The sequence below is a fragment of the Callorhinchus milii genome, unplaced genomic scaffold (assembly GCF_018977255.1).
Source record: "Callorhinchus milii isolate IMCB2004 unplaced genomic scaffold, IMCB_Cmil_1.0 Scaffold4, whole genome shotgun sequence".
Classification (NCBI taxonomy): domain Eukaryota; kingdom Metazoa; phylum Chordata; class Chondrichthyes; order Chimaeriformes; family Callorhinchidae; genus Callorhinchus; species Callorhinchus milii.
The window spans coordinates 45,604,161-45,630,701 of record NW_024704745.1 but is presented as its reverse complement, the minus strand read 5'-3'; the positions used below and the strand labels follow the sequence as shown (position 1 = coordinate 45,630,701).

The window sequence follows — 26,541 nt, the reverse complement described above, 5'->3', positions numbered from 1 at the left end:
TGCAACATGGAAATCAGAACCAGCACTCTTTTATTGTTACCAATGTGAAGGGTTTTCTTATTCAAACTTAGAATACAGCAAGCTATTTGTTGAAATATTTCAGGTCTAGCAAGCTCCTCAAGCAGAAGGAGTAAATGGAAAATGAAATGCTTATTACTTTTTTATATACTGGTGGTCCATAGGACCTGACTTGATTTTACAATAACAAATAAATTACTTTGGAGCCAACAACAGTGCAGCAATTACATGCTTGTTACCAATAACAGTGGTTAAACATCCTGATGCATCTGTAAAGCTTGGTAGGATCACCCAAGCATGAATTAGGAAACGTTTTGAATTCAGCATTATTATTCTGTTTGTGTGATAATATATGATTAAAATCTCACAAAATACTGAGAGCCCACGTGTTAAACTGGGGTGCATTTTAATTGGGTCTGATAACACTGTAATCTACACATTTGTTGGAAAATATAGCATCACCTTGATGACGAAACTCTTTACCATGCATTAGAATTTTTGGAATAACTTCTACACTCCATAACTCCAGAGGTACTTTCTTCCGTAAAGCCTGAATCAATAAGGATGTTTAAAAGTGTGATGAACAGATACTTGAGTGGCAGAGGTATAAAGGGCTTTGGTGAAAGAATGGGGGTTAAAAAAGCTGCCAAGATCTAATGAACTGGTGGAACAGACGTGATGGGTTGAATTGCTTCATTTTGTTGTGTTTTCCTATGTTCCTATACTTTTATGACATCACTACCCTCCCAAGGAAACAGTCATTTTGGTTACTACAAGTGGAAGTATTCTCTCCACTCTTTCTGCAGACAGATTCTACCAAGGATGTGGCCCACTTCAAGAGCATCCCTCAGGGTCCTGGTATCATCAAGAGAGATAGCTTCATGCCAACCATTTGTCCCTAATTGAGATTTTAGGAAAGGTGCGCAAATATGATTAAAAGATTTGCTATGATCTAACACAATCACTCAAAGAGCTGTATAGCCTCTTGTTATGTTATTCCTATTACTATTTTGGAAACTAAGGTGTACTTGAGTTTATAACCTCACCTTTTGTACAGATGGCATTTCAGGTAAACCCAACTCACCGCCAGATGTTCTGTCCAGGGGAACGTACTGCATCTTAATTATTATTTAATGTCTCTATGGAACTCTAATGTGATGACTTAATATATAGATTTTTTGAATCCTGCTTTTATATCACTACAATATTTTATAAGGCAAATTTCCAAAAGGAACTCCCTATTCCCTGACTTTTGATTCAAGTCACTTACTGTTTCACAAGTATATCGCCATGGTCTATTCTCGTCGTAACTATATAGTCTCTTGTGCCTGGTTTCAATTAATTCTTATCTCTCTTGAAAGGCCAGCTGTCTTATTTTCTGGGGATTTCGTTCTCAGCCAAGACTTTCAGAGGAATTTGACATTTTTACCTCGGCAACCAAGGAAACAATTCACAAATAGACCCTATGATAAGATCTCTCCTTGAAGAAATTTGGGTATTCAAGAAGATCACAAACTCCAGATTCCAATTTGACCCTTTTCATAGTTTTAAACTTTGGATTAATTGGGATTCTAAGAGTTTCCAGATCTCTACTTCTACGTGTATGCGGATGACACCCAACTCTACCTTTCTGCCTCCACCCTTGACTCCAGGACCACTGCTGTGCTGACAGAATGTCTGTCAGACATCAAGTCCTGGATGAGAGCTAACTTTCGACAGTTGAACGTCAACAAGACCGAGGCTCTCCTGATTGGCTCCCATCAGTGCCTCCTCACCTCAGGCGCTGACAGCATCACCATCCATGGTTGCACACTCCACCTTACTCAGCCAGTCGGAACCTCGGCATCTTGTTTGACCCTCAACTATCCTTTCTAGCCCACATCTGAGCCATGACCTGCTCTGCCTTCCTCCAACTCTGCAACGTTTCCCGACTCTGACACTGTCTCACACCAACAGGCCAACAAGACCCACGTACACGCCTTCATTACATCGAGGCTCAACTATACAAACTCACTGCTTATCGGCCTCCCCACCTCCTCCCTCTACAGGCTGCAGATCATCCAGAACTCTGCAGCCCATGTCCTCTCCCGCACTAGGCTCCGTGACCCTATCATTCCCATTCTTGCCCAACTCCACTGGCTTCTCAACACACAGAGGATTCAGTTCAAGGTCCTGGTTCTCACCTTCAAAGCCCTCTATGGTCTTGCTCCCCCCTACCTCTCCAACCTCCTTACCCCGTACCATCCCATTCGCTCCCTCCGCTCAGCAGGCTCTGGCCTGCTTCACGTCCCCTGCCTTGCTCACCCCACTTTCGGCGGGCGAGCCTTCCGCTACTCTGCACCCACCCTCTGGAACTCCATCCCGCAGTCCCTCTGTCTCGCCCCCTCCCTTGCCACCTTCAAGACCCACCTCAAGACCCTCCTCTTCGACCGTGCTTTCGATCTCCCTGCTTCCCCCCCTGCCCTCCCCTCTCCCCCACCCCGACCCTCAGTTCGGGTTTGAAACTCTGTCTGTTCAGCAGCTTGGGACGTGCTCCCGTCGGGAAAGGCGCTATATAAATATAATGTTGTTGTTGTTGTTGTCTACTGCTGGATTCTGTGTCTTCCTTAAATGTTACTCTCAGTCTGTCAGTGAAGGAGACTCATACCTGAATTTAATAATCCTCGCATTTGATATAGTGCCTTGTGTCTTCTTCGAGACGTCTTAAAGTGCTTCACAGAACAGGGGAATTCTTTGACAGACAACTCCTGGGTAAGTCAGTGAATCATCTGACTGACTCACCCATGAGCATTTTATAAAATGTAGCTATTCTTTTGTCCCAGTTGCCTGTTCTGATGACATCCAGGGCTGCTGGTGCTGCTACCTGGGGTTCCAACTGCTGCCAACAAGGGACAATGTGCTGCTGAGTCACCTTGAGTCAGTGTACAGTCACGGTGCCTCACCCCTCCAATTACCTCAGCGTTCGGGAAAGAAAAAGTGGCAAGCTCGCAGGACCTGACAGAGTATGACTAAGGATCTGAACTCTTACAAGGGTGGGCCCACCTTATAACTGTATTTGACGGGTCACATGTGCAGCTTTACTTCCACAGAGGAAAACCCAGTATGTAGTGCGTTGATGGCTGGGTGGGGTGGGGGGCGCAGGTAAAGCTACTGCTCACTAAAATGCTTTGGCCCCAAATGAGCAGCCCTCAGTAGGGAGTACACTGCTTAGAGGCAACCACTCCTAACAAATGTATATTCCTGGGTCAAAGGGTGAGATGGCAAGGTTAGATTTGGCCTGTCAATGAACCCACTGACTCACGAACACATATATTTGGAAGAAGTGTGGAGCTACTCCCCTGCTGCTGCTGGGAAGAAGCACTGCACTAAAAAGATCTTTCCGGACGGGGTGAGCTCTTAGCAGAAGGCAAAATAGATTTGAGATTGTCGTCTTCATTTCAGCAGCCTGCAAGGCATTCATTCCTGAAGCGGGACACAGTCAAGGTAACCACAAAAGGAAGGAGTGATATAAGGTGAAAACAGATGGCCTTTAAAACGGGTTTGGAAGCCTGCTCGGAGCAAACTAGAACTGCAGCAAAGGCAGGGAGGCAGTGCACATTCCATCAATCTATCTGTAGAATTCCCATGAGTAGGTAAGATGTGTAGGGTGGAAATCTCAGTTTAGCTTGGATACTGTTAAGCATGGTGAAGGGTGTCTGCACGTGTCAGACACCTGGCTGACCAAAACAAATTATTCTTCCTTTTCACTCAGCAGCAAAGTTGTACTGAATTAGTTGATTTTCACAACATCAGCACCCTACATTCCAGACACCTGGAGATACAACAAGTAAGACTTTTTTCTTAGCATTTCAGAATGTGCAAAATTTTGAGAATTTTTAAATTCAAAAAATAACCTAGAATTTTTTCAAGCTAAATTTAAAAATTACTCACAAATTGCACATTGTGAAACGTGCAAATTGTGGGCAATTGTGAGATAATAGCTTAAATCTAGACCCAGGTGCAATTTCTTCTCCCTGGTAATTCTACAAATTCACAGTCACAGTAACATTCTGTGAAATGCTTTAAGAGATGCATCGACAACATGATAAAGTGCTATAACAAATGCAATTATTAATTATTATTATGATTATATATATCTACTTCATTATTTAGCATTCTGACCATTGTCTGCTGACAAGAGTATTGCCTGTACAGGATTTCTTCTAGCAAAATCACTTATGTTGCTCTTTGCTTTTGAACAAGTTATAGTTGTCAGTAGCTCAGCTTTTTGATACTTTCTGTAAAAGTTACTCCCTTGCCTGATTCTTTAATTTCACTTGACCAATTTGTCACACATCTTTCTCTGAGCTTTGCCTTATCGCAATAAAAAGACCAATCCCTAGCTGTATCTCTTATCTGATCCAGTTCTAATATAGTAAGCAATATAAACAGGTAAACTGCAAAGTTGAACTCATTTTTCATTTAAGCAGTGATTTACTCAAAAATGGTGGTAAATTCAATTAGTGTTCAACTGAGCAAAGCTGATAGCACCAGACAGAAGGGTGCATCACTGAGGAATGTGAAGGCCAAGATCACACCACTTAGCTTTTCATTTATATTCCAGAAAGTTTTGTTTGTCAAGTCTGTTTTTCAGAAATGTTCTGGTTTAAAGATAGACAGCTACATATTCCAGATGCTTCTGAATCTTTGAGTTGTGCTACTTTTTCCATATAATGTAGTTTTCACAGCATGTATCCTTAAAACTGGCTACAACAGAAAATTTGTATACCACAGGAGATGATCCACTGAGACCAATAATGGGGTCTAATCTGCAACCTTTCATAATGGGATGGCTTATTAAGAATCCAAGTCGCACAAATGGTAATTAATGTAATAGTACATCACACTGACCAATGGGAACACCACTCTGACACATTCTATTTTAGGAATGGCAGGAATACGTTATTGAGGAATTTCCATGAAGAAATTATGCAAAATAAACCCTTTGAATTAAATCTAAAAACAGGAATGCTGGTCTTGCACTCTCGTCGAAGGAACCTGAAAATTTAATTGGATTAGTACTGAACTTAAAACAAAAAATGCCAATTTCAATGCTGTAATGCATTTGTTTTGGAATGATGGCCAGATATTCAAATGTTTTCAAAGATTGCCTGTTGCATGAAATCAGTTTATTCTGAGCTATAAGGTTCATCAGTTCTTTTTTTAATTTATTGGATTTTGTTTTGAAGAATGGAAAACGGATATTTGCCTTCTTTGAAATTCTCATGTTAGATCATCAGAGAATAGATTTAACTATGTCAACAGAAAAATTGCGGACTAGACCATTCTTATACCAGCACTGCAACTGTAGTCAATAACAATTTTAAGCATGTGCCCATTCCTCCAAAATAAATTTGAGTCAAAAGTAATTGGTTTAGAGTGGAAATGTGAAAGTAAAAGATAATTTTATATATTCTGGAAATGTTCTAATATTTGATTTTTAAATCTACCTTTTTTGGTTTTGTTAGTTAAAATTAAACCTCTGTCTTGAAACTCCCATGCCATCTGACTGTATTTTCTGGTACTTTCTTAGTTGGCTGCAAATCAAGTTGCTTGGACTACCTTCCAGGGTAAGGGATTATTAAAATACTCAAACGCAACATGTTTATGGTAATATGGTGAACTTGGGATCAACTCATACAAACATGAACTGTTAATTACCACTACAGAGGCTTTTTATTTATTGCTCTGACAAACTATACGTATAGCCAGGCATTCAGTCAATCTAGGTATCTTACCTTGCACAATCAAATGGATCTGATATGTCTTAGGCTGGTGTTGAGTCTGCACTGAGCAGGTATAAGGACCTTCGTCGGACACATCCACTTTTTGAATCTGAAGGCTGTATTCCAACCGAGCACTGGTCAACAGAGTGACTCGGGAATCCAGGGACCACTTGTCATTTCCAGCAAAAATAATATTGGATCGGTTCAGCCATGCAACCTTGGAGACACGGTCATCAACATAACACCTGTAACACAGAAAGGTAAAACAAATTAGTATAATTGATATTCTCAACCAGAAATAACTAAAATTAAGAATCTAAATAGAGCAATTAATTCATGTGCTGGTGCCCCCAACCCCCAACATTGCATCGGAGTGTCAGCCTAGATGATATGAGTTCCAAATCCCAACATGGGGTTTGAACTCACAAACTTCTGACTTACTGCCAAGAGTGCAACCAACAGAACTAGTCTGAGGCACAGTCCCTTTTATCCCGAGACTCCTCTTCAACCCTCAGAGGTGACAGCATATTGCTTTTGTGTTTTTCACAAAGGTCTGATGCCTGCATCGCAGTTCCCAGAGTGCTCTGCTACTGTCTCTCACCCTAGGCTGCTGAGATACTCATACGTGCATTCATCACATCCAGACTCGGCTATGCAAACTCCCTGCCTGTCTGCCTCCCAGCTCCTCCCTCCACAGGCTGTAGATAATTAGGAACTCTGCAGCCCATATTCTCTCACACGCCAGGTTCCATGACCCTATCACCCCTATCCTCGCCCAGCTCCACTGACTCCCCATCACTCAGAAGATACAGTTCAAGATCCTGGTCCTTACTCTTAAAGCTCTCCACAGCCTCGCTCCTCCCTTCCTCAGTGATTTCCTAATCCCCTATAAACCTGTTTGCTTCCTCTGGTTAGTAGGCTCTGACCTACTTCACTTCCCCCACCTTGGTGAGTGGGCCTTCAGGCTCTCTACCCCCACCTTCTGGAACTTCATCCAGCAGACCCTCCACCTCGCACCCTCCCTTGCCTCCTTCAAGACCCATTTCAAGACTCTCTTCTTTGACCGTGCCTTTAGTCACCCTCTTACTCTTACCCTCCCCACTCTCCATCCCTCCTGAACCCAACCACCAGCTCAGATGTGGATCCCTGACTGTTCAGCACCTTGGGACGTCCTCCTGACGTGAAAGGCGCGATACAAATGGAATTTGTTGTTGCTAATTCCACCTATATCTCAGATAGATCAGCTGATCTCGGGGCTGGCTATTTCTGGCCCAAAAGCCAAGGTCCAAGATCGCCAGACTATTTGAATTAAGATTTGCTGGTGGAAACTATCACTACTATCAATAAAACACAACATAATTTGCGATCCATTAATCTTTTCGTGCTAGCACTGAACATTACGTGGAACACTCTCCTCTCAGTTGCTGCTCTCACAGATCTAGGTTCATTACCATCTTCAAGCTATTTGTTTCCCAGATAAAATTTGCCAAGGAAGGGTCAAATTTGCACTTTCCCCAACCTGAAAACAACGTTTGACCAATTGAGTCTGTTGCCTTGGGCCTTTGGCTTCCCAAACAGTAAAATGTTGGATATATCGGTTATGAAATATAATAGATTTCATTCTATATAGTACCCAATGGTTAGCAAGAGTTATGGCAAGAATTATAAACTTAGTTATCTACAACAACAACAAATTACATTTGTATGGTGCTTTTCACTTCGCGAGGACATCTCAATGTGCTGGACAGTCAGAGATTTGGACCCGAGCAGGGGAGTGGAGGGCAGGGAGGGTATGGGTAGGAGGGTAGCCGAAGGCATGGTTGAAGAGGAGGGTCTTGAGACGTATCTTGAATCAGGCAAGGGAGGGAGCAAGGCGAAGGGACTGTGGGATGGTGTTCCAAAGGTGGGGTCCAGAGAGGCTGAAGGCCCAACTGTCGATGGTGGATTTGGATTTTGGTTTGACATAGGCACCTATGTGGTTATGGGCTGACTGAGCAGAACAATGCACAGTCACTACACTCTACAATAAATCTTGTGAAACACTTTGAGATGTTCTCCTGATATGAAAGGCACTTTATTGAAAGCAAGGATTATTACGGCTATTATTTCTTGTAGACTTCTCTATTGTGCCCTGTATCGTGAATGAAGGAATTCTAAGTTGCAATAGAACCTTATGTTACTGGACCACTAGAGATCAATGGCATTACCCATCGTCTATGAGTCTTGGTCATTTAATTTAATTTTTCATTCAATTTATTGAACAGCAGCAGAAATCATCACCCTCCATTATAAACAAATGTGTCCACATTCCTCAATTCCTTACATGGATTTGAGCAAGACAAATACAAATACAATGTAAGCCCCACTCCTGAAAAAAATGTTCAAGAATTCTGAATAGGTGCCCATACTAACAGAAACGTGGTAATAAATAACTGGATTCATGGAAAATCAGGCATGTCAAGATACAAGAAAATAAACTGTACTTGCTGACATCAGAGCAGACAAAGTACATCTGCACATAGTTTGAAATTGCTGCAGGATATACTGTAGAACCACTCAAAAATGTCATTTAGCAGAGCCCTACACAATTGTTTTATAGTTAGAACCTGTTTGAAAGAATATTTTATACCATTTCTTTGTAACTGATGGAGTCATAAATAATGCATGGTGAATCAGAGGCCATCATATATAAGAGAATGCCGTGGTGACAAGACTTCTGAATTATAAACGTTTTATGCATCTTATTTTTATAGACCACTATATTATTGTGGCTTTGTATCTAAGAAGTAAATTCAAGCTACCATAATTTGTATTATATTAAGCTTCTCCCAACTGGAAGTGGCAGTACAGGGCATTTAAGACTTGTCACAGTTCTGCTGTGAATGAAATAACACCCACGGTTGTTATTAGTTACGAGTTAAATATTAATGCTTATCATGAGCAATACAGTACGTTGTGAAGCATGAAGGTTCTTTAGCAGCTTTTAGAAGACGTTCCTCTCAGTCATAATTCATCGATTTGAAACATTAGAATTTATTCAACAGCAGGATTGTATCATTTTGAAACAGAATAATTTGGACATTTTTCAACAATGTAACATTAAAAAGTGTGTTTTCTGCCTCTGAGCTAGTAAAACAAGTATTGTACACATTGAAATACATACCCTCTAAAACACTAATGGTACAAAATATGTCATTTTACTTATGGATAATACGTGTTCGAAGGCCCGATGTAATAACAAATAATGAACACAAGACACCATCCAGTATAATGCACTGTAATGTATCTGCAGTGTAATGTATAATGCACCTCAGAATGTGAGCTAGACACTGATTTCTGAATAATTTTTGATGTGTCCTCACAATACAAGTCTTCTAATGTATTCTTTCATGGTTTATTATTTTCTACTTGATCACTAAAACTGAATGCCATACTTATTGCTATGGTATTCCAGCTGAGATTGAAGCAGGACTAATTTTAGTCCTTGAAAAGTATTGAATACAATAAGACACCTTAGACCTTTTCATGAATTATAAGAGACTGCTGCTATAACTGAACTGAAGAACTTTGTAATTCACTTGCAATTGCTTATCTCAATGATGGCAACTGTGACAGGAGCTTTTAGAACTCTCTCCCCTATCCTAACAATCCACTCCTCTCTTTTGCATCCTCTCATCCAATTTACATGTTAGAAAATAAATATAAACCTTACAAAGTGGAAAACAATTCATAATGTCCCTATCATCCCTTTGTAATCCCCCTTTATTAGTTTATATGGAACAGTGAGACAGGCTCAGGAGTTATATCAAATATCATGAGATGTTCAGATGAAGACCCTTTGACCCATTTGATCTCATCTTTTTATAATATCTACCCTTCGCTTATTATAGCATAAAGCTATTTAACAATTTCCATGTATTTTGGCATTTGTTATGAAATTTCGATTCAAAATTAAATATTATTTACAGGCACATGCATCATATTTATCACTAGACAATGACAACAACTTGAATTTGTATAGAACTCTTGATTGTATAGTCAATTCACTTTACAGCACATTCTGTGAAGCGCTTTGGGACGTCTAGAAGACATGAAAAGCGCTATATCAAATGCAAGGATTATTATTATTATTATTATTATTATTCTCCTCCCCATTAACTTCACTGCTATCAGGCCCTCAGACATCTACCCACTACTCTAAAATTAATTGTAACAATGGGTTAAGAGCTAGCACCGACAGGCCACTTTCAGTAACTAATCATAGGCTGGAATTAAACCTTTGCTTGTGGATATGACAATCTTTTGAACACAAGTATACACCGATCTAGAAAAGGCCACATCCACAGGCATTCCACAAAAATCTACAACTCAGTAGGAGGCTACTTGGCCCATTATATTATTGTTGTTGGTTGCTCCTCCAATGAAACTTTCCATCATAATTCCAATTCCCTGCTCTTTCCTGGAACCCTCTAATACTGTTCCTCCACATGTGCCTATCTAATTCCTTTTTAAATGCCCCCAGTTGACACTGCTCCAACAGCTATCCCTGGCAATTTATTCCACATTCTGACAACCCTCTGTGAGAATATTTTTCCTAACTTCACTGCTTCTAGTTATAATTTAAAATTCATGTCTTCCTGCCCTTGTCACTTACCAGTGGAAATACTTCCTCACCAATTATCCCCTCTAACCCTTTATTTTTACTTTATTACCTTAAACACCTCCATCACATCTTTGGCCCAAAATATGCTCTTGCTCACTACGCTAATCTTTCAATATCTGTCTGTAGCATCCTGTACTCTGTCATTATTCATAACAATTCCTAATTTAGTATCATTCTCAAAGTCCATATCGCAATGTCCATATTCACCCACTCTCTGTGAAATCTAATTAAATCTAAACATTTTTCCTTCCCTCTTCTGAGCTCAAGTCCAGAATTTGTTATAGAATTTGTGAGGTCAATGAATCAGAATTAGTTTGGTTTCATGTGCAGCGACACTGAAATGCCAGATTCCATGACAGCAGCAATGGTTGAGAGCCTGAGAGCCAAACTATTGGGCTAAATTGGTCGGTTGGGCACGTGCATCCAAAAGTAGCCAAAAATTAAAGATAATTGTCACATTTATCATCCCTTACTTAAATACTACTGTAGAGAATCCTATTTGAAGGTACGAAAACAATGATGATATCAGATCTCTGTGTGTTTGTGTGTGCATCTTTTCTGTCTATTTGGCTCTCTATCCGTTTACTAAATTTAGATCAGATCTCTCCACCTTGATGCACTCCAGTAAAATTCTGAACCTTGTTACAATGTGAAAATGCACAAAACTAAAACTAAATTGTATCCCAATTTGACTTTCCTTCTACGTTTGAGCCCCAATATGGATAAAATGACATGCATGTATCCAACAACCAAACAATCGCAGTTCAGTGCATTGGAGTTCGATTTATCTATACCACTTAAGGATTTTGAATTCTTCAATTAGATCTCCACTAAGCGTTCTCCTGCATGCATATTCCCAGCTTATGTAGCTTCTTCTCATGACTCAGGTTCTTAATACCAGCCATTAATTTACTTGCCCTTCGTTGTACCTTCTCTAACAGCAAACTTTTCCTAATAGCAACTAGAATTATACACAACTCTCCAAGGGAGAAACAAAATCTTCCTTTGCTGCAATATAGAAACCTCCTATCTAGTTTATCTTCTGCCTTCATAGCACAAAATATCAACAAGAAAAATTATATTCTGCTAACAGAAGTGATCATTTTTTAATAAACATTAAAAAAAATGCTAATATGAAGCAGTATTATGATTCATCAACTCCTGGTTCCATGGACATTTGTGATTCAGTTCTGTGATTAAACTAAACAGTGACATAGTGCAGGAAAAATGCTGCAAAGGGTAATTGCCTGAAAAAAGTTTGATATTTTATGTTCCTTTTAAGCACATACTCATTTCCTATGCTTCCCACGCTTGTCTGTAGCTGTCATCCTTTTCTTTTCCCTGAAGTGTTTGATGGATGCATAAGGTGGCAGATTCAGGGAGGACTTGCCCAAGGGCGGCCTAATGTGGCCTACCAAAGATAATGATGAGGCAGAGGGTTTGGCAGTACAGCTATGCACCTTGCTGCAATGTCACTCAGGGTAGTTTTGGAGTGACATTTCCTCACTTCAGCACTATGTGTTCACAAAGAGCAGGCGGCAACAAGCAAGGTACATCTCCATCAAAGAAGCTACCTATTTCAATGTTCCCACAAAGCCTGGTAATGCATATAGATGTGAGAAAAAAAATGTTTGCTAGCATGAGTTGGAAATTTAATTAAAAAATTACCATTACAAACAAAAAAGTTGGATTTGTTTTAAAAACGCATATATAAATGATGGGACTATTAAATTATACATGACGTACGTATCTCAAAATAAGGTCATCGAGGACAATGCACCGGATTACAGATCCTGGAATAATCTTACAACATGCCCTGAACCCAGCAATATGTACAGTAATGACAAGTCGTGTTGCAAACAAGTGACAACATGTTTTTCTTCTTATTCAACCCACTATGACCATAGACATTATGCGGTGATGTTTGCTACATTAAATCTTGTGATAATTGTAATAATATTAATTGTTCTATTCATTATAGAGCTGATAACTTCAAACATCTCAAAATACTTTAACAATAATAACTGTTAAGTGTAGGAACCTTGTATTTATAGACGAACATGGCCACCAAGTGTACCACAAAAAGACTGGTATTTCTGGAGAATTGTTGTGCAGTACACTAGGACAGACACCATACGAAGGATGGTCCCTCCAACAATGCAGTGCTCTCCCAGTTTTGCACTAGATTATCAGATTTTGGGATAAGCAATAAAGAAATTGAGTTAATTTATTCCGATTCCTGTTCTACTTCACTTAAGTGCTGATATAATGATCAAAAACAGACCTTGTGAGATTTGGGATTCCCTTGGACTGTACCACTGTGCTGAGGGAGCGGGGAGTGGGGGAGGGGGTGCAGGAGAGGTAAATATTGCAATTTCAGTACAAAAGTACAGGAAACTGACTGAATTAACTGTTTCTTATACTCCAACTCAAAATCTGATAATTATTACAAGGAAAGCGTGATAAATTTCAGCCCCTATTTCAAATGTAGATACGGTGAGCAACCATTTACTTCAGTTATGTTTTTATTTGTTGTGTATGTCGTCCTCTGTCTACTTCATCTGCCCCAAATTACTGGCAAAAACATTGTAAAGAGGGTTGACTGTCAACAGAATGAACAGCAGTGTCTTCAAGCCTGCTATGTTGTTTTAATAATGCCATTACTGTCATTTTGAAACACCACTTCAAAAAAGCAGGCATACACATTTTCTTGTCAAGTTATCCACATCAAAGGTAATTGTGTAGGTATTATTCCCTCAGAGATGAAATAAATGAATTAAAAATACTCTTTCATCTCGAACCTACTGTTAAACATGATTTTTTTAAAAATTCCATTGAGTGACATTAAAAATCATCAGCTGCTCCTTTTTTGGGGTCAGCTAAGTGTCTGACAATTGCGGAAAACCATCACCATTAAGAGTATCCAAACCAAGCTGAGATTTCCACGCATCCCACCTACACGTGGAAATTCCAGAGATAGACAGTTGGAATGGAATGTGCACTCTCTCCCTGGAGTGACTCATTCTGCTACTCGTTCAGTATTGCTGAATACATGCTGCAAACCTATTTAATCCTAAGTCTTGGCCAACACTCTCTCAAATAAAAACAAATTGGTCAGTTCAATCCATGACTGTTTGTGGGACGCTGCTGTGTGCAAATTGGCTGCCATGTTTGCCCACAAAATGTCAGTATATCAGTATACACTATATCCTGTGAAATGCTTTGAGGAGTATTGACAACATGCAGCTGAATATTAACAAGACGGAAAACATTTTGCCTGTCTCCCAACAATGTGTTCTGACTTCCTTAATCTCCCCAACCTTTCCCGCAGATTCACTGAACCTGGGTGCAACTTAGCCATCAGGTTTGATTCCTACAGAATCGGTTTCCTTCATCTCTGCCACAGTGCCCGCTTCTAACCATACCTCACACCTAAAGCAGCTGAAACCCTCATTTATGCTTTAGTCACTTCATCTTGATTTTTTTAATGCTCTTCTTGCTGGTCTTCCCAACTCCAAAACCCACAAAATCCAATTCCACCACCATTATTCTTACTTGTACCACACTCATTCCCGTCCTTGCTCGGCTCCTGTGAAATGCAATGGAAATTACAGCAGTGGAAAGGAAAGATTTCAATAAAGGCAATCAGGACGTGGAAACACTGTGGGTAGTTAAGCAACTACGGTTGACAAAAGAGATTAGAGACTGTAATCTAATCCAGGGGTTGGTACTGGAATCTCAAATTTTCGCCATATATATATAAATGATTTGGATGAAGAAATCGAAAGTTTTATAACCAAGTTTACAGATGACACTAAACTAGGAGGCTCAGTAAATTGTGCAGATGGGAATAGGAATTTACAAAGGGATTTAGACAGATTAAGTGAGTGGGCAAAACTGGGGGAGATGGAGTTCAATGAAGGGAAGTGCAAGGTCAACCACTATGGATTGAAAAAAGATAAAGCAGAATTTCTTTTTGATGGGGAGAGACTAAGAACCGTGGAGGAGCAAAGAGATTTGGGTGTCCATATCCACAAATCACAAAAAACTAGTTCCCAGGTGCCAAAAGTAATCAAAAAGGCGAATGAAATGTTGGCCTTTATCTCAAGGGACCTGGAAAGGGGAAGAAATGATGCTTAAGCTGTATAGAGCGTTAGTCAGACCCCATCTGGAGTACTACGTTCATTTTGGACACCACACCTCAGGAAAGATATATTGGCCCTGGAGGGGGTGCAGCGCAGGTTCACCAGAATGGTACCAGACCTTAAAGGGTTAAGTTAAGAAGACAAGCTGCTTGATTATATTCTGTTGAGTTTAGAAATTTAAGGGATGATTTGATTGAGGTAATAAATAATAATAATAATACTTCCATTTGATATAGCGCTTTTCACATCTTCTAGACTTCTCAAAGCGCTTCACTGAATATACTGGAAAGTATATCGACTATATAATTGTGGGCAAAATGTGGCAGCCAATAACGCACAGGAGTGTCCCACAAACAATCATGGATTGCAGTGACCAATTTATTATTTTTTTCATGAGGGATTGTTATCAGGCATGTGGATTAAGGAAACTTGCCCAAGGTTTCACCCTGCTGGGAATTGAGGTGTTTAAGATGATAAAGGGATTTGATAGGTTAGATACAGAGAAGCTATTTCCTCTGATGGGGTAATCTAAAACAAGGGGCATAGTTTTAAAATTATAACCAGGAAATTTAAGAGTGAAATCAAGAAGCATTTTTTCACTCAAAGGTAGAAATCTGGAACTCTCTCCCCTAAAACGCTATGGATGCTGAATCCACCCACACCTTCAAGAGTGAAGGTGATAGATTTTTGGTAGGTCAGGGTATCAAGGGATATGGGGAACAAGTGGGAAATTGGAATTGACAAGATTAGTTGAGGTATAGATCAGTCATGATCTAATTGAATGGTGGAACAGGCTCCAAGGGCTGAATGGCCTACTCCTGTTCCTATGCTCCATTATGTCCCTATGCTCCACTAGCACCCTATTGCCAAATGGGTTGATCAATATCCTCACACTTACTTGCAAATCAATTCATGACCTAGCACTTTCCTACCACTTTCCTACCACTGTTAAGCAATCCAAGATGCTGCCCACATGAAGGGCATAATATGAAACGCAAGGATTATAATTATTTAATTTGGTACTCCTTTTCACAGAGCAGGTCCAATGTGTTCACGAAATGGCTAAGGATTGCACATTCAACCCATTATAACAAAACATAAGGTTTCATTTATGTCTTTTCTGCCACCCATTTTTGCCAATTATAGAATCATTTTTAATCCTGTTTCCCAAATTGCTTAATATCCTTACTTATCAAGAATATACTTACCTCCCTTTGTGTAAATAATAATAATCATAAACCTTGCATTTAGTATAATATATTTCACGGGAATTACTGTGAAGTGAAGCAGACAACAAAGTCACTGCAAATACACACTGAAGATACACCTGAAATAGTGCAACATGGTCGTTGACTCTTGGTAAACCTTGGCTACTGAGAGACAGCAATGGCGTGTTGAAGTGAGAAAAGGGGCAAAGGACTTTGAGGAACAAAGCCCTGTCAGCATGGAGGAAGAATGCGAGAGACAAAAGAATTGACCAATGCCTGTCATGTATTGGTTTGCGTAGTCATCAACACATCCATCTCCCACGCATTTCTTCTCCCTTCATTTGTTAGCATCATCATCCTCAAGTTTGAGGGACACATGGAAGTGTGTAGATGAATAAGGCAATTCAATTACACACATCATTGTCCCACAAACAGCCTTGAAGCAAATGACCACTTTTGGTTGGGGGTGTGGGGGGTGGGGGGGGGGGTAGATTGATTGACCGGGAGAAACTCCCTTCTCTTTTTAAATCATGCCACAGGATGTTTAAAATCAAACTTCGGTTTAACATCTCATCCTACAGGATTTTTTTTTCTAGATTTAGATTTTTCTACCTTTCCAGTTTTACTCCTCTAATCTCATTTTCTTCTGAAGACTTTTCAATCCTTTTCTCCTTCCACTACGTGTAGTTCCATCTGCACTAAATGCCCTCCAGTACCTTTGTAAGTGCCCATTAATCACATGTGCCTTGGCAATGGCAAATGTGGCAGTTTGTCAATGGAGGGCATAATAGTGAAACCAATCTCATGCTCACTTTAAAATCTAATCTCTGAATAGTATTGCAGATCAAACGTTTTAGCAGATATTCTCCTCACTAACCCATCTAGAGGCACTATAGTCAACTAACACTGCATAGCTCAGTGCTGCACCAGGCACTTACAGGTATATTTTCCTACTGTAATAATAATAATCCTTGCATTTGATATAGCGCTTTTCACGTCTTCTAGATGTCTCAAAGCGCTTCACAGAATATAATGTAAAGTGAATTGACTATATATTTGTGGGCGAACGCGCAGCCAATTGCGCACAGCAGTGTCCCACAAACAGTCGTGGATTGAAAATGACCAATATATTATTGTTTTTTTTGTTTTGGAGGGATTATTATTAGGCGTGTGGAGTAAGGAAACTTGCCCAAGGTTTCGCCCTGCCTGGAATTGAACTCAATCTCTCGCTTGCAATGTGAGTGCTCTAACCACTGAGCTACAGGACTCCACTAGTCTGTCAATGGAGCTACTTCCAGTTTAAGACTGAAAGATTCAAATGATGAATATCACTTCCTTATTAATGGGGCTATTTCATTATGCAAGAAAAGTCTTGCAAGCTTGCTTGCCATTTTTATATGTAGTGAATACAATTATGTATCACTCACGGTTTTTCATTAAAAGAATGCATAAAAATGTTTGATGTGCTTCTCAAATTGTAAGTTAGCAGAATTGAAAGGCACACTGTTCTTGAAGCATATGTATAAACTCTGCACAATGTTGCCCACAGCTTGTTTAAGAAAATAGAGCAAAATCCATCAAACATCTTTGAATAGGATCTTCAGTGAAGTATCTCATTAACTTCTTGTGCCTCTCCGTTCTCATTTTATTTGGTTCTCATGGGAAACATCCTTGAAGTACATAACTCAATTAGGAACACCAGAGGTATCAATGAAAACTGGTGCAATGTTAATACATAACAAGGGCCAAGAATAGAGCAAGCATTGAGATGAGGGAAGACAGATACAGTAATATATCACAGGTCAATATGGGTATATATGAGCTGAAGATGATTAAAAGCAATATTACAAATACACCCTTGTGAGCAGTAGTCTTAGTGTCTGCACTGAAAGAGGATTGAAATAATTATACAGTGTTGTTCTGCTCTGGGAATAAGCAGGATCCAGGGCAGAATTCGATGCTGATCCAGAGACATGGTTTGATTGGTCTTCACTAAAAGGAAAACTCAATCACAACTTTGATTTCTCTATTTAAGTGATGGGACCCTGGGACCAGAAACTTGCTTCTGTGAAAATGTGTTAAAATGATCTCACAAGGGTTACTGTTGGACTATTCTCAGTCACAATGGATTAGTACATTTCATTGTCTAGAATTTAGGCTTTGTGAAGAAACATCTAGATTTGATCTGTCTGTAATAACACTTTTGTGATCTTTAGTAGAAAGCTGTAAAGCCTTTTTTTAAAATTCAATGTGTGCGTCATTGAACGAGTGAACAACAGGCTCATTATATTTACGCTTTTGTAACTTGAAAAAAGGAATGATGGTGTTGAATGAGGAGGTGGATGAAGGAATTGGATGCTATTGCATTTCCAGGAAGAAGGTGAAAGCGATGTCCCTTAAATAAACATTAGGGTTCAACTTGTTCGTGACAATAGACAATAGACCACATCAAGATACTGACAAAGCAGATCATTGGAAAGGCAAGAGAAGTCGATAGAACCAGAGAAATCTATAACACAATGTTCAACTCATTTTTATTAGTAGCCAATACAGTGCTTGGGGAGTGCTGCAATGTTGGAGGTTCTTCAAATGAGACATTAAACAAAGGTATACTCACTCAGGTGAACATTAAAGATTTATTGCATTATTCAAAGAACTGAAGGGAGTTTCTCTTGGGATCCTGGCCAACGATACCCCCAAAATAAAATTGTTATTTACTTTGTGTTTTTTTATGGGGACACTGCTGGGCACGAATTGGATGCCCAGTTGGCACACAAAATATGTGGTCACCAACCTTACAGTATATCTTGTGAAGTGCTTTGAGAAATCTTCCTAACGTGAAAGAAACTTTATCAAATGTAACAATTAATCTTTTTTATTATCTCTCTTGCTCTTTCCTGCTTTCTTCCCGTACCCTTCCTCTGTACGTGCTTATTTCTTTTAAATGCCACTATTAACTGCGTTCCAATAGCCTCCCCAAAGTCTATGGTGTGAAGGATGGTTTGAATTGTGTGTTTATAGTTGTATTGTAGTTTTATTTTAACTTATGCAAATTGGCATTTTCTATTCCTGGCATGGGAGTTGCATTATACGTTAGAAATTGCACAAAAGCATTCAAACCATAATATTCACTTAATTATATAATAATAATCCTTCAAGTTGATATAGCACCTTTCACATTAGGAGAAGATCTTGATGGATAATAGTCGTGCAATGAATTCTGAACTAACTAAACACTAATTACAGCTACAGTCAATTAAAATTAAAAGCACTGGCCAGGATTTTTTGGAAGGTATAGTGATTGTATTCTGTAGACAGGCAATTTATGCACAGCATTATCTGCAAACATCCACAAAGTGAATAATCAATTTTACACAGAGAATTGTTGGCCAAGTCACCAAGGTAAACTCCCTTCTCACTTCAGAGCTTTTGAAAGATGAACATAGTGCATGTGCAATGCCAACCTTTGCAAAATTAAAAAAGGGCCATAAGAGAACCCTAAGAGGACAAGACTAGTCAGACAGTAAAGAACTCTCACATCAACTTCATGAATAATTGCAATTTCACCTCAATTATCCACCTGGCTCGGTCCTGGGATCCCTTACTGTAAAGCACTCTGAGATCCCGTCCAGCGTGGAGGGCGCTTTATAAATCGAAGTTGTTGTTGAAGATAATCACTCTCATTTTATGTTCTCCGAAAACGGGAAGATTTGTTCCCGTCACCCTTCACAATTTGTGATTATATTAAAATATAATTTACTTGAAAGGAGGTATCCATATGTTGATTTACATATCTAAGGGCAGCCTAGAAATGTCACAATGTAATGAAGTACACAAAAGCTGACTGCTGCAGACAAAACTGAAAAAGCAATGGAGCGTGCTGTACCTGTTAGCTATTGTTAATTGCTACAATATTTTCCAAAAAAGGCTTTTGTGCAACCATATTTTCCATAAGATTTTAAACTCGGAATTGCCTGAAGTGAACAGAGGTTGTCAAATTGCCTTAAACATAATTAGCTCCAGACACCCAGATAATACTAGAGTGCTCTTTTTGATGGATAATAGTTGTGCAATGAATCATGAACTAACTGACCACCAAATAGAGCTACTACAGTCAATTAAAATTACAATGAATCATATTATGTTCATCAATTATGGAAGATGGTTAAAACTGTCCGACTTGATTGATTGTCAAAAGAAGCCTTGCTCATCTTCTCCAAAACCTCACTTCCATGTCGTTTTTGCCCCCAATTTAAGGATATGGTTCATTATTTACATGTTCACATTTACATTATCACCATTGTTACAATATACTCTTTGGGAATGTTCATAAAAAAATATTTTGGGAGTCTTTGGAACACAGCGCAGAAAAGAATATTCATTACTGTCCAAATCTAACCAGAATTCACTCTTGTAGTTGATATTTGAAATGTCTAACAATAAACAGGTCTTTACAAAAATTATCCAACTTAGATTCATCCTTAACCTTCTTATTATTCAGATGACCAAGTGAGATCTCATCCATATAAACTAGTTCTGTTGGCCATGAAAAAATTAGATGTCACCCATTATTTTTCTCATCCATGTCAATGGCACAAGATGAAAGTGTTTAACCTGAGGACAAATGTTTTCATCCCCTCCAGTTCTAAATAGCATGGGTTGCATAAATTGAAGGGAGCATGTTGCTGAAATCAAGATAGTTCATCTACACTCAACGAGTTTACATAAAATTTTAAGGCAACATAAAGTCAACCGAATGACTGATTCTGCAGGCATTATATTTTATCTTTTTGATATTTTGTGCCTTTTTTTAAAAGAGTTTAGTTTTCATTTTCTACATATATAAATCATTTATCAATGCAAAAACATCAAAATCAGACAGTATCTCCCAATATCCTGGCCAACAATTCCCACAGTTAAAACTGATTAATACTTTCGTAGTTGTTTGTGGAAATTTGTGCAAATTGGGCATCATGTTCATCTGCAAAATACACAGTTAAAAGTCCAAAATACATTTGTTAAACTTTACAGCATAGATTTTTAATCTTCTATTTCAGCAAGTCTTCATCTAACCACAGGAAAGAATGTGAAAATAGGCCACGTTTTCCTTCTTGCCATGCAGAAAAGCAGTTTGTTTCCGTTCAGCATATGCAGCTCATGATCTGCTTTGGATCAGGACATTAATCTGTTAGGATATGTAAATGTAGAATTTGAAATTCAACACTCATTTGTTGAGATGTCAACATGAGGCATCACTTGGCCAATGAGATTTGTTATCCAAATTGAAAGTAATGTTTAAAACAAAGTCTGATAAGCAACTGAACAATGTTTATTCAACTTCAGAACTTTTTGAAACAAAATTGGCCAATTAATTCTTCAATACATTCCCATCATGTAAACAGTCATGTAGATTGTAAAAAAATTGAGTATTTGTTCAAAACTTGAAGACTGGGTATAGGGCCATTGTGGATTCCTGTAGCTCAGTGGTTAGAGCACTCGCCTCGCAAGCGAGAGACCTGGGTTTGATTTCCGGCAGGGCAAAACGTTAGGCAAGTTTCCTTACTCCACATGCCTCTGTTTACCTAGCAGTAAGTAGGAATCCGGTTGTTAGTCGATTGGCAGATTGCTTTTCCGGGGGTATTAATTCCTTCAAAAAAAATCATAATAATAAATTGGTCACTCAATCCATGTTTGTGGGACACTGTTGTGTGCAATTGGCTACCATGTTTCGCCCACAAAATATAGTCAATTAACTTCACTTATATTCTGTGAAGCGCTTTGAGATATCTCAAAGATGTGATAAGGTGCTCCACCAAATGCAAGGATTATTATTATTATTGTACCCTTCATGACCAGTAACCTTGGTTTGAATCATCTGATTTAAAGTCACACTTTATTCTGATGAGAGGACCATTTGACAAGGAATCTTGAGGTAATACATGGGCTGAAGTCAGGATTGATTTGGTACAATTGATCAGCAAAGGGAATATAGTAGCCAAGGTGCAATCTCAGCAACATCCCAGTAGTATATTTTCTCATCAAAAAGGAAGCAGAATAAGTCTGGTTTATTCTTTCTTTGACATAGATAAAAAAGGGCACAAATAATCACTGACTCATGCTTCTTCAGAATATTACATCTATTACACCTATCAATCTTACACCTATCTTCAGTACATGTAATAACTGTTGATTAAGCAGAGATTTAACCTTTAATTTCAAAGATTTCAAAAGTAATGCATGATCCCACCCAATAATAATCCTATCATTTGATATAAAGCCTCATCACGTCTTCAAGATATCTCAAACTGCTTCACATAATATACTGTAAAGTGAATTAACTGTATATTTTTGTGGGTGAAACATGGTAGTGTAGGGCGAAACCTTGGGCAAGTTTCCTTACTCCACACACCTAATAATAATCCCTGCAAAAAACAAAAATAATAATAAATTGGTCATTTTCAATCCATGACTGTTTGTGGGACACTGCTGTGTGCAATTGGCTGCCACGTTTCGCCCACAAATATATGGTCAATTCACTTTGCAGTCTATTCTGTGAAGTGCTTTGAGACGTTGACAAGACGTGAAAAGCGCTATATCAAATGCAAGGATAATTATTATATTATTATAATCAATTGTGCACAGCAGTGTCCCACAACAGTTGTGGATTGAGTGACCAAATTATTATTTTTGTAAATATATATATTTTTTGAAGGGATTATTAGCCCCGGAAAATCAATCTGCCAATCAACTAACAACTGGGTTCCTACTTACTGATAGGTAAACAGAGGAGTAAGGAAACTTGCCTCATGTTTTACCCTGCCTGGTAATCAAACCCAGATCTCTCACTTGCAAGGCGAGTCCTCTGAACAAAATGCTACACATTACATTGTACACAATACTTAAATTACTTGTTAGTAAGAAGAATCTTTTGATACAAAATAAACAGGTCAAAGAAGCTTAGAGAAGGAGCTACTCAGAATGTACACAAAAGATGATAGCTGAACCTAGATGTTCAGAAAAATATGTTTACCAATACTAGAAAAATTTCCAAATGAATAAAAATATACAAAATGACAATGAAGTTGATAGAACTCAGGTGATTTTCAAAGACGTGAGGAAGAACAAAGTCCATGTATCAAACCTATCTGATGTGGCCAATCTGATCAAGAACAATCATAACTTGGTTCAATCAAAATGTAAACAAATTTTCTTGCAAAGGTGATGGGAAAATAACACCACGAGAAATCACATAGTAGTGGATAAGTGACTCTTGGAGCTTGATCAATAATCAAAAGGAAACTGGATGAGGATATGAGCAAGAAAAAATATGAAGTGACACTTGAAAGAAGGCAAAGCTTGATCAATAATAACAGTTGACATAGAAAATCAGGAAGCAGTGCCAGACATAATGGACAAAACAAGTAAATATTTCTATCTTTCTATGGCTTTATGAGCGATAAGCTTTCCTTCAAACAAGAATCGCCTGGATAAACAGTGGATTGATGCCCTTAAAATACAAGGACACAAAGATTGGCCTGTAGAATCTGAAATTTCAACATTGGATGTATTGGTTAAAACAGCCTAAAGGATTCTTCAATTAGAAGAGTTGTCAAACCAAAGTAACTCATTGACCTTATACTATAATAGGCATTTACAAATTCAGAATTCAAAATAGAGTAAGTTAAGAGGGAATCTCTTAACAAATCTTCACTGTTTTGAAAGGTTTTAAAAAACTGACTAGTGAAACATTATTCCTGCTAGTTGATGAATAAACAATACAATAAGTACAAATTTAAGATTATCACTGAAGGAGATAAGGTGGAGATTTTTCAAGCAGAAGGTTATTGGAACGTGAAATTATTTGCCACAAGTGACTATGGAAGCCATGATCATAGCAACATTTAAAAGGGAATGAGATAAATATTTGAAGAGAAACAATATAAATGGGTACAGGAAAAGAGCACAAAATTAGTATGGTATGAGGCTTCAGTGGAGGAACTAGCACTATTATTGGTTTGATGGAATTTCTACAGCACAATTTCTACATTCAATTTAATTTTTTTTAAAAATTGTATTTCCAATTTTCCCCCACAACTTCTCAATTCTGTCTTCAGCCTGATTAGATCAAAACTTGGGATACTTGAGACCTAATCGGAAATTTTGGCTTTCCTGTTTCATGCTGCCTTTTGCAGACATTTTATGCCATTGAGCCAGTTGGAGTGAACACTAACAATGATGAAAAAGAGCACAGAAGCTCTTTTAGGAACACTTCTTAATAAACCCAAACTCACAATTTAAGTCACAGTTTAATGTCAGCTACACTCTCAGACTTTATAACATTTATTCATTGTGAGCTAACAATTACTTTGGTAGAGTTATACATAAACAGCTGGCATGATTTAGCCATTACCTGGCAACTCAAGCTCACGTTGAAAAGATAAGTATAGTTAGCTCAGCAAAACCTCTGAACTGAATCAAGTTTGTTTAAATTTCGTCCACAAAAAACAGTCAAACCACTTTATGGTATATCCTCTGAAGCACTTTGAAACATCTTGATAACTTGATAAGGCAGTATATCAAATGCAAGGATTATTATTATTATTAAATTTAAAAATTACTGTGATTCTTCCTTTGCGCAAACTGACAGTTATGATGGCTTCCAAGTGGACTTTGGCAGATCAGAACTAACATCTAAACCAAGTATTGCTGACATAACTTAGATTTCTGTGTTGGTCTCTGTGCCATTATGGTGACTTGAGGTACACTGGAAATAAAGTCAGAACATCTCAAAATGCTTGACAGATAATTACAGACAAGTGGAGCAACGGTTCTTGTGAGCAAACATAACTATTTGTGTTAACAAGATGCCACAAGCAGTCAAGAATTTAATGACTAATATATCTGGAGAATTGTTGGTCATGACACTGAGAGCAATTTCCTTCTCTTTTCAAATAGCGTCATGAAATTATTTCATATTCACTGTACAGATAGATACAATTTTGATTTTCCATTTCATCTGAAACATAGAACTTCTGATAATGCAGTGATTCATTAGTCCTACACTTCAGGGTCAACAAAACTGTCAGTTCATAGTGCTACGTGCTACAGCATGAGCTAAAATATATTATGAAATATTCATCTAAAAAATTGATACAACATGGAAGTTAAAATAAATATAGAATTATAATAGGAGGAAAACATGAGAATTCAGATTTCACATCTAGAACAATAAAATTAGCTACTGGTATTCACACCTGCTATGTTAACTATTAGATGGTGTGAGGCTGCAAGGATCTCACTGGTTTTATAAATCATAAATAAGCAGCTGTTTGCAAGAGGCAGTCAACTTTGGAGACCATGCATAGAAAGGGAAATACCATTATTTATTCCAAACTAAATACAAATTCTTCACTTTCGATTTGTAAGCACTGAGAAGAAAATGAAAATAACAGAAAATCTGCTTAGAAAAGGCACTGCCCCCCCACCCACCCGTACTCTATGATAAGATCAAATTAATTAGGATTTAAAAGGGAAAAGCATGTCAGTGATTTATCTGAATTAATAGAAGTACTGGTCATGATGTTTCATGTTAAATAAAAGAGCAAAGCACTGTTGCTATTAACAGGATCACAGATGAATGGAAAGATGGTAAAAGAACAATAACATCTTTCCTATGGTATGTAATTACATTTGAAGTGGAAAGACACTTCATTGCAACAAAATCACAGGGAGCAAAACTTTTAGTGACTTAATTTGTTTGCCCATTTTCTCGCTTGCTTTCCTGAAGGAACATGGTCATATTGTGGTCCATTTCCAGTCAATGGCCCTTCTTGTGCCACTACCCCCTGTGTTAATTCTTTATCTATTTGCCTGGACATCATATCAAGCCCACAGTCAAGTGCTATCCTGTACTATAATAACATTTAGATACATACATTTCAACAGGCAATTAAGAGTCATAATCTGTGAATATTTTTCCCCTTCCTAACACAGGGTGATGAGGTTAATCTACCTCAAATGGAAAAATGAACTGACAACTGTAAATTTAAAACAAATTAAAACTATATTCAAATATTTTTCCAATCTCATTAATATTGAGGTTTTTTTTAGAAAAACATGACTGATTGGCTAAACGCTACAGAAAAAAGTGGAAACCAATTTCTCTTCTGTACAGCTATAGCCTGGATTAAATACATTTTATCAACGGAGTCTTTAATTGAAGTGCAGTTACTTGGTTAAGTGAACGTCAGCCAATCAACCGCTTCAGTGATGACAAGCTCACTGTTTAGTGCATCTGCCAGTTAAGACAGCAATCCATTAAGGGAAAAGACTAAAAGCAAGTAATTTAAACATAATGATGCATTTTGTTCATTTTTGTATACAAATGCAGAAAGTGTGAGAAAATTGATTTTGTTCTTTTCAAACTACCTTGTGTTTTAAAAGATGATTTGACGTGGTTGTTGTTAACAAGAGTACATGGTGAAGTAGGACAATTATAGAGGAAGGGGAAAATGGGACATCCATTAACACTTTAAGCTTAGCAATGCGGCTTGAATAAGTGCAATGATATGCTGTTCAAATACAACTGTGGATTCAGAGGGATTAAATGTGTTGCTGTTAAAAGGAGCACTCAGAAATGAACAATCTTACAGTATATCAAAGAGAAATGAACCTATGAAATCTTTAGCCATAATGTTATTGACACAAATCCACAGTTGTATTCTACCCCTATTCCAATGACC

The 26,541-nt window shown here is 38.2% G+C and overlaps 1 protein-coding gene across 1 annotated transcript in view; it reads right to left on the bottom strand.

Annotated features, from left to right (window-relative positions):
• The window catches only part of LOC103184830 (limbic system associated membrane protein), a 351,957-nt gene that overhangs the window by 186,565 nt on the left and 138,851 nt on the right, over positions 1-26,541 (bottom strand). Inside the window, exon 2 of the mRNA XM_042334086.1 lies at positions 5,796-6,028. Within this exon, the coding sequence (XP_042190020.1) occupies positions 5,796-6,028 (233 nt within the window). The remainder of the gene's footprint in view (positions 1-5,795; positions 6,029-26,541) is intronic.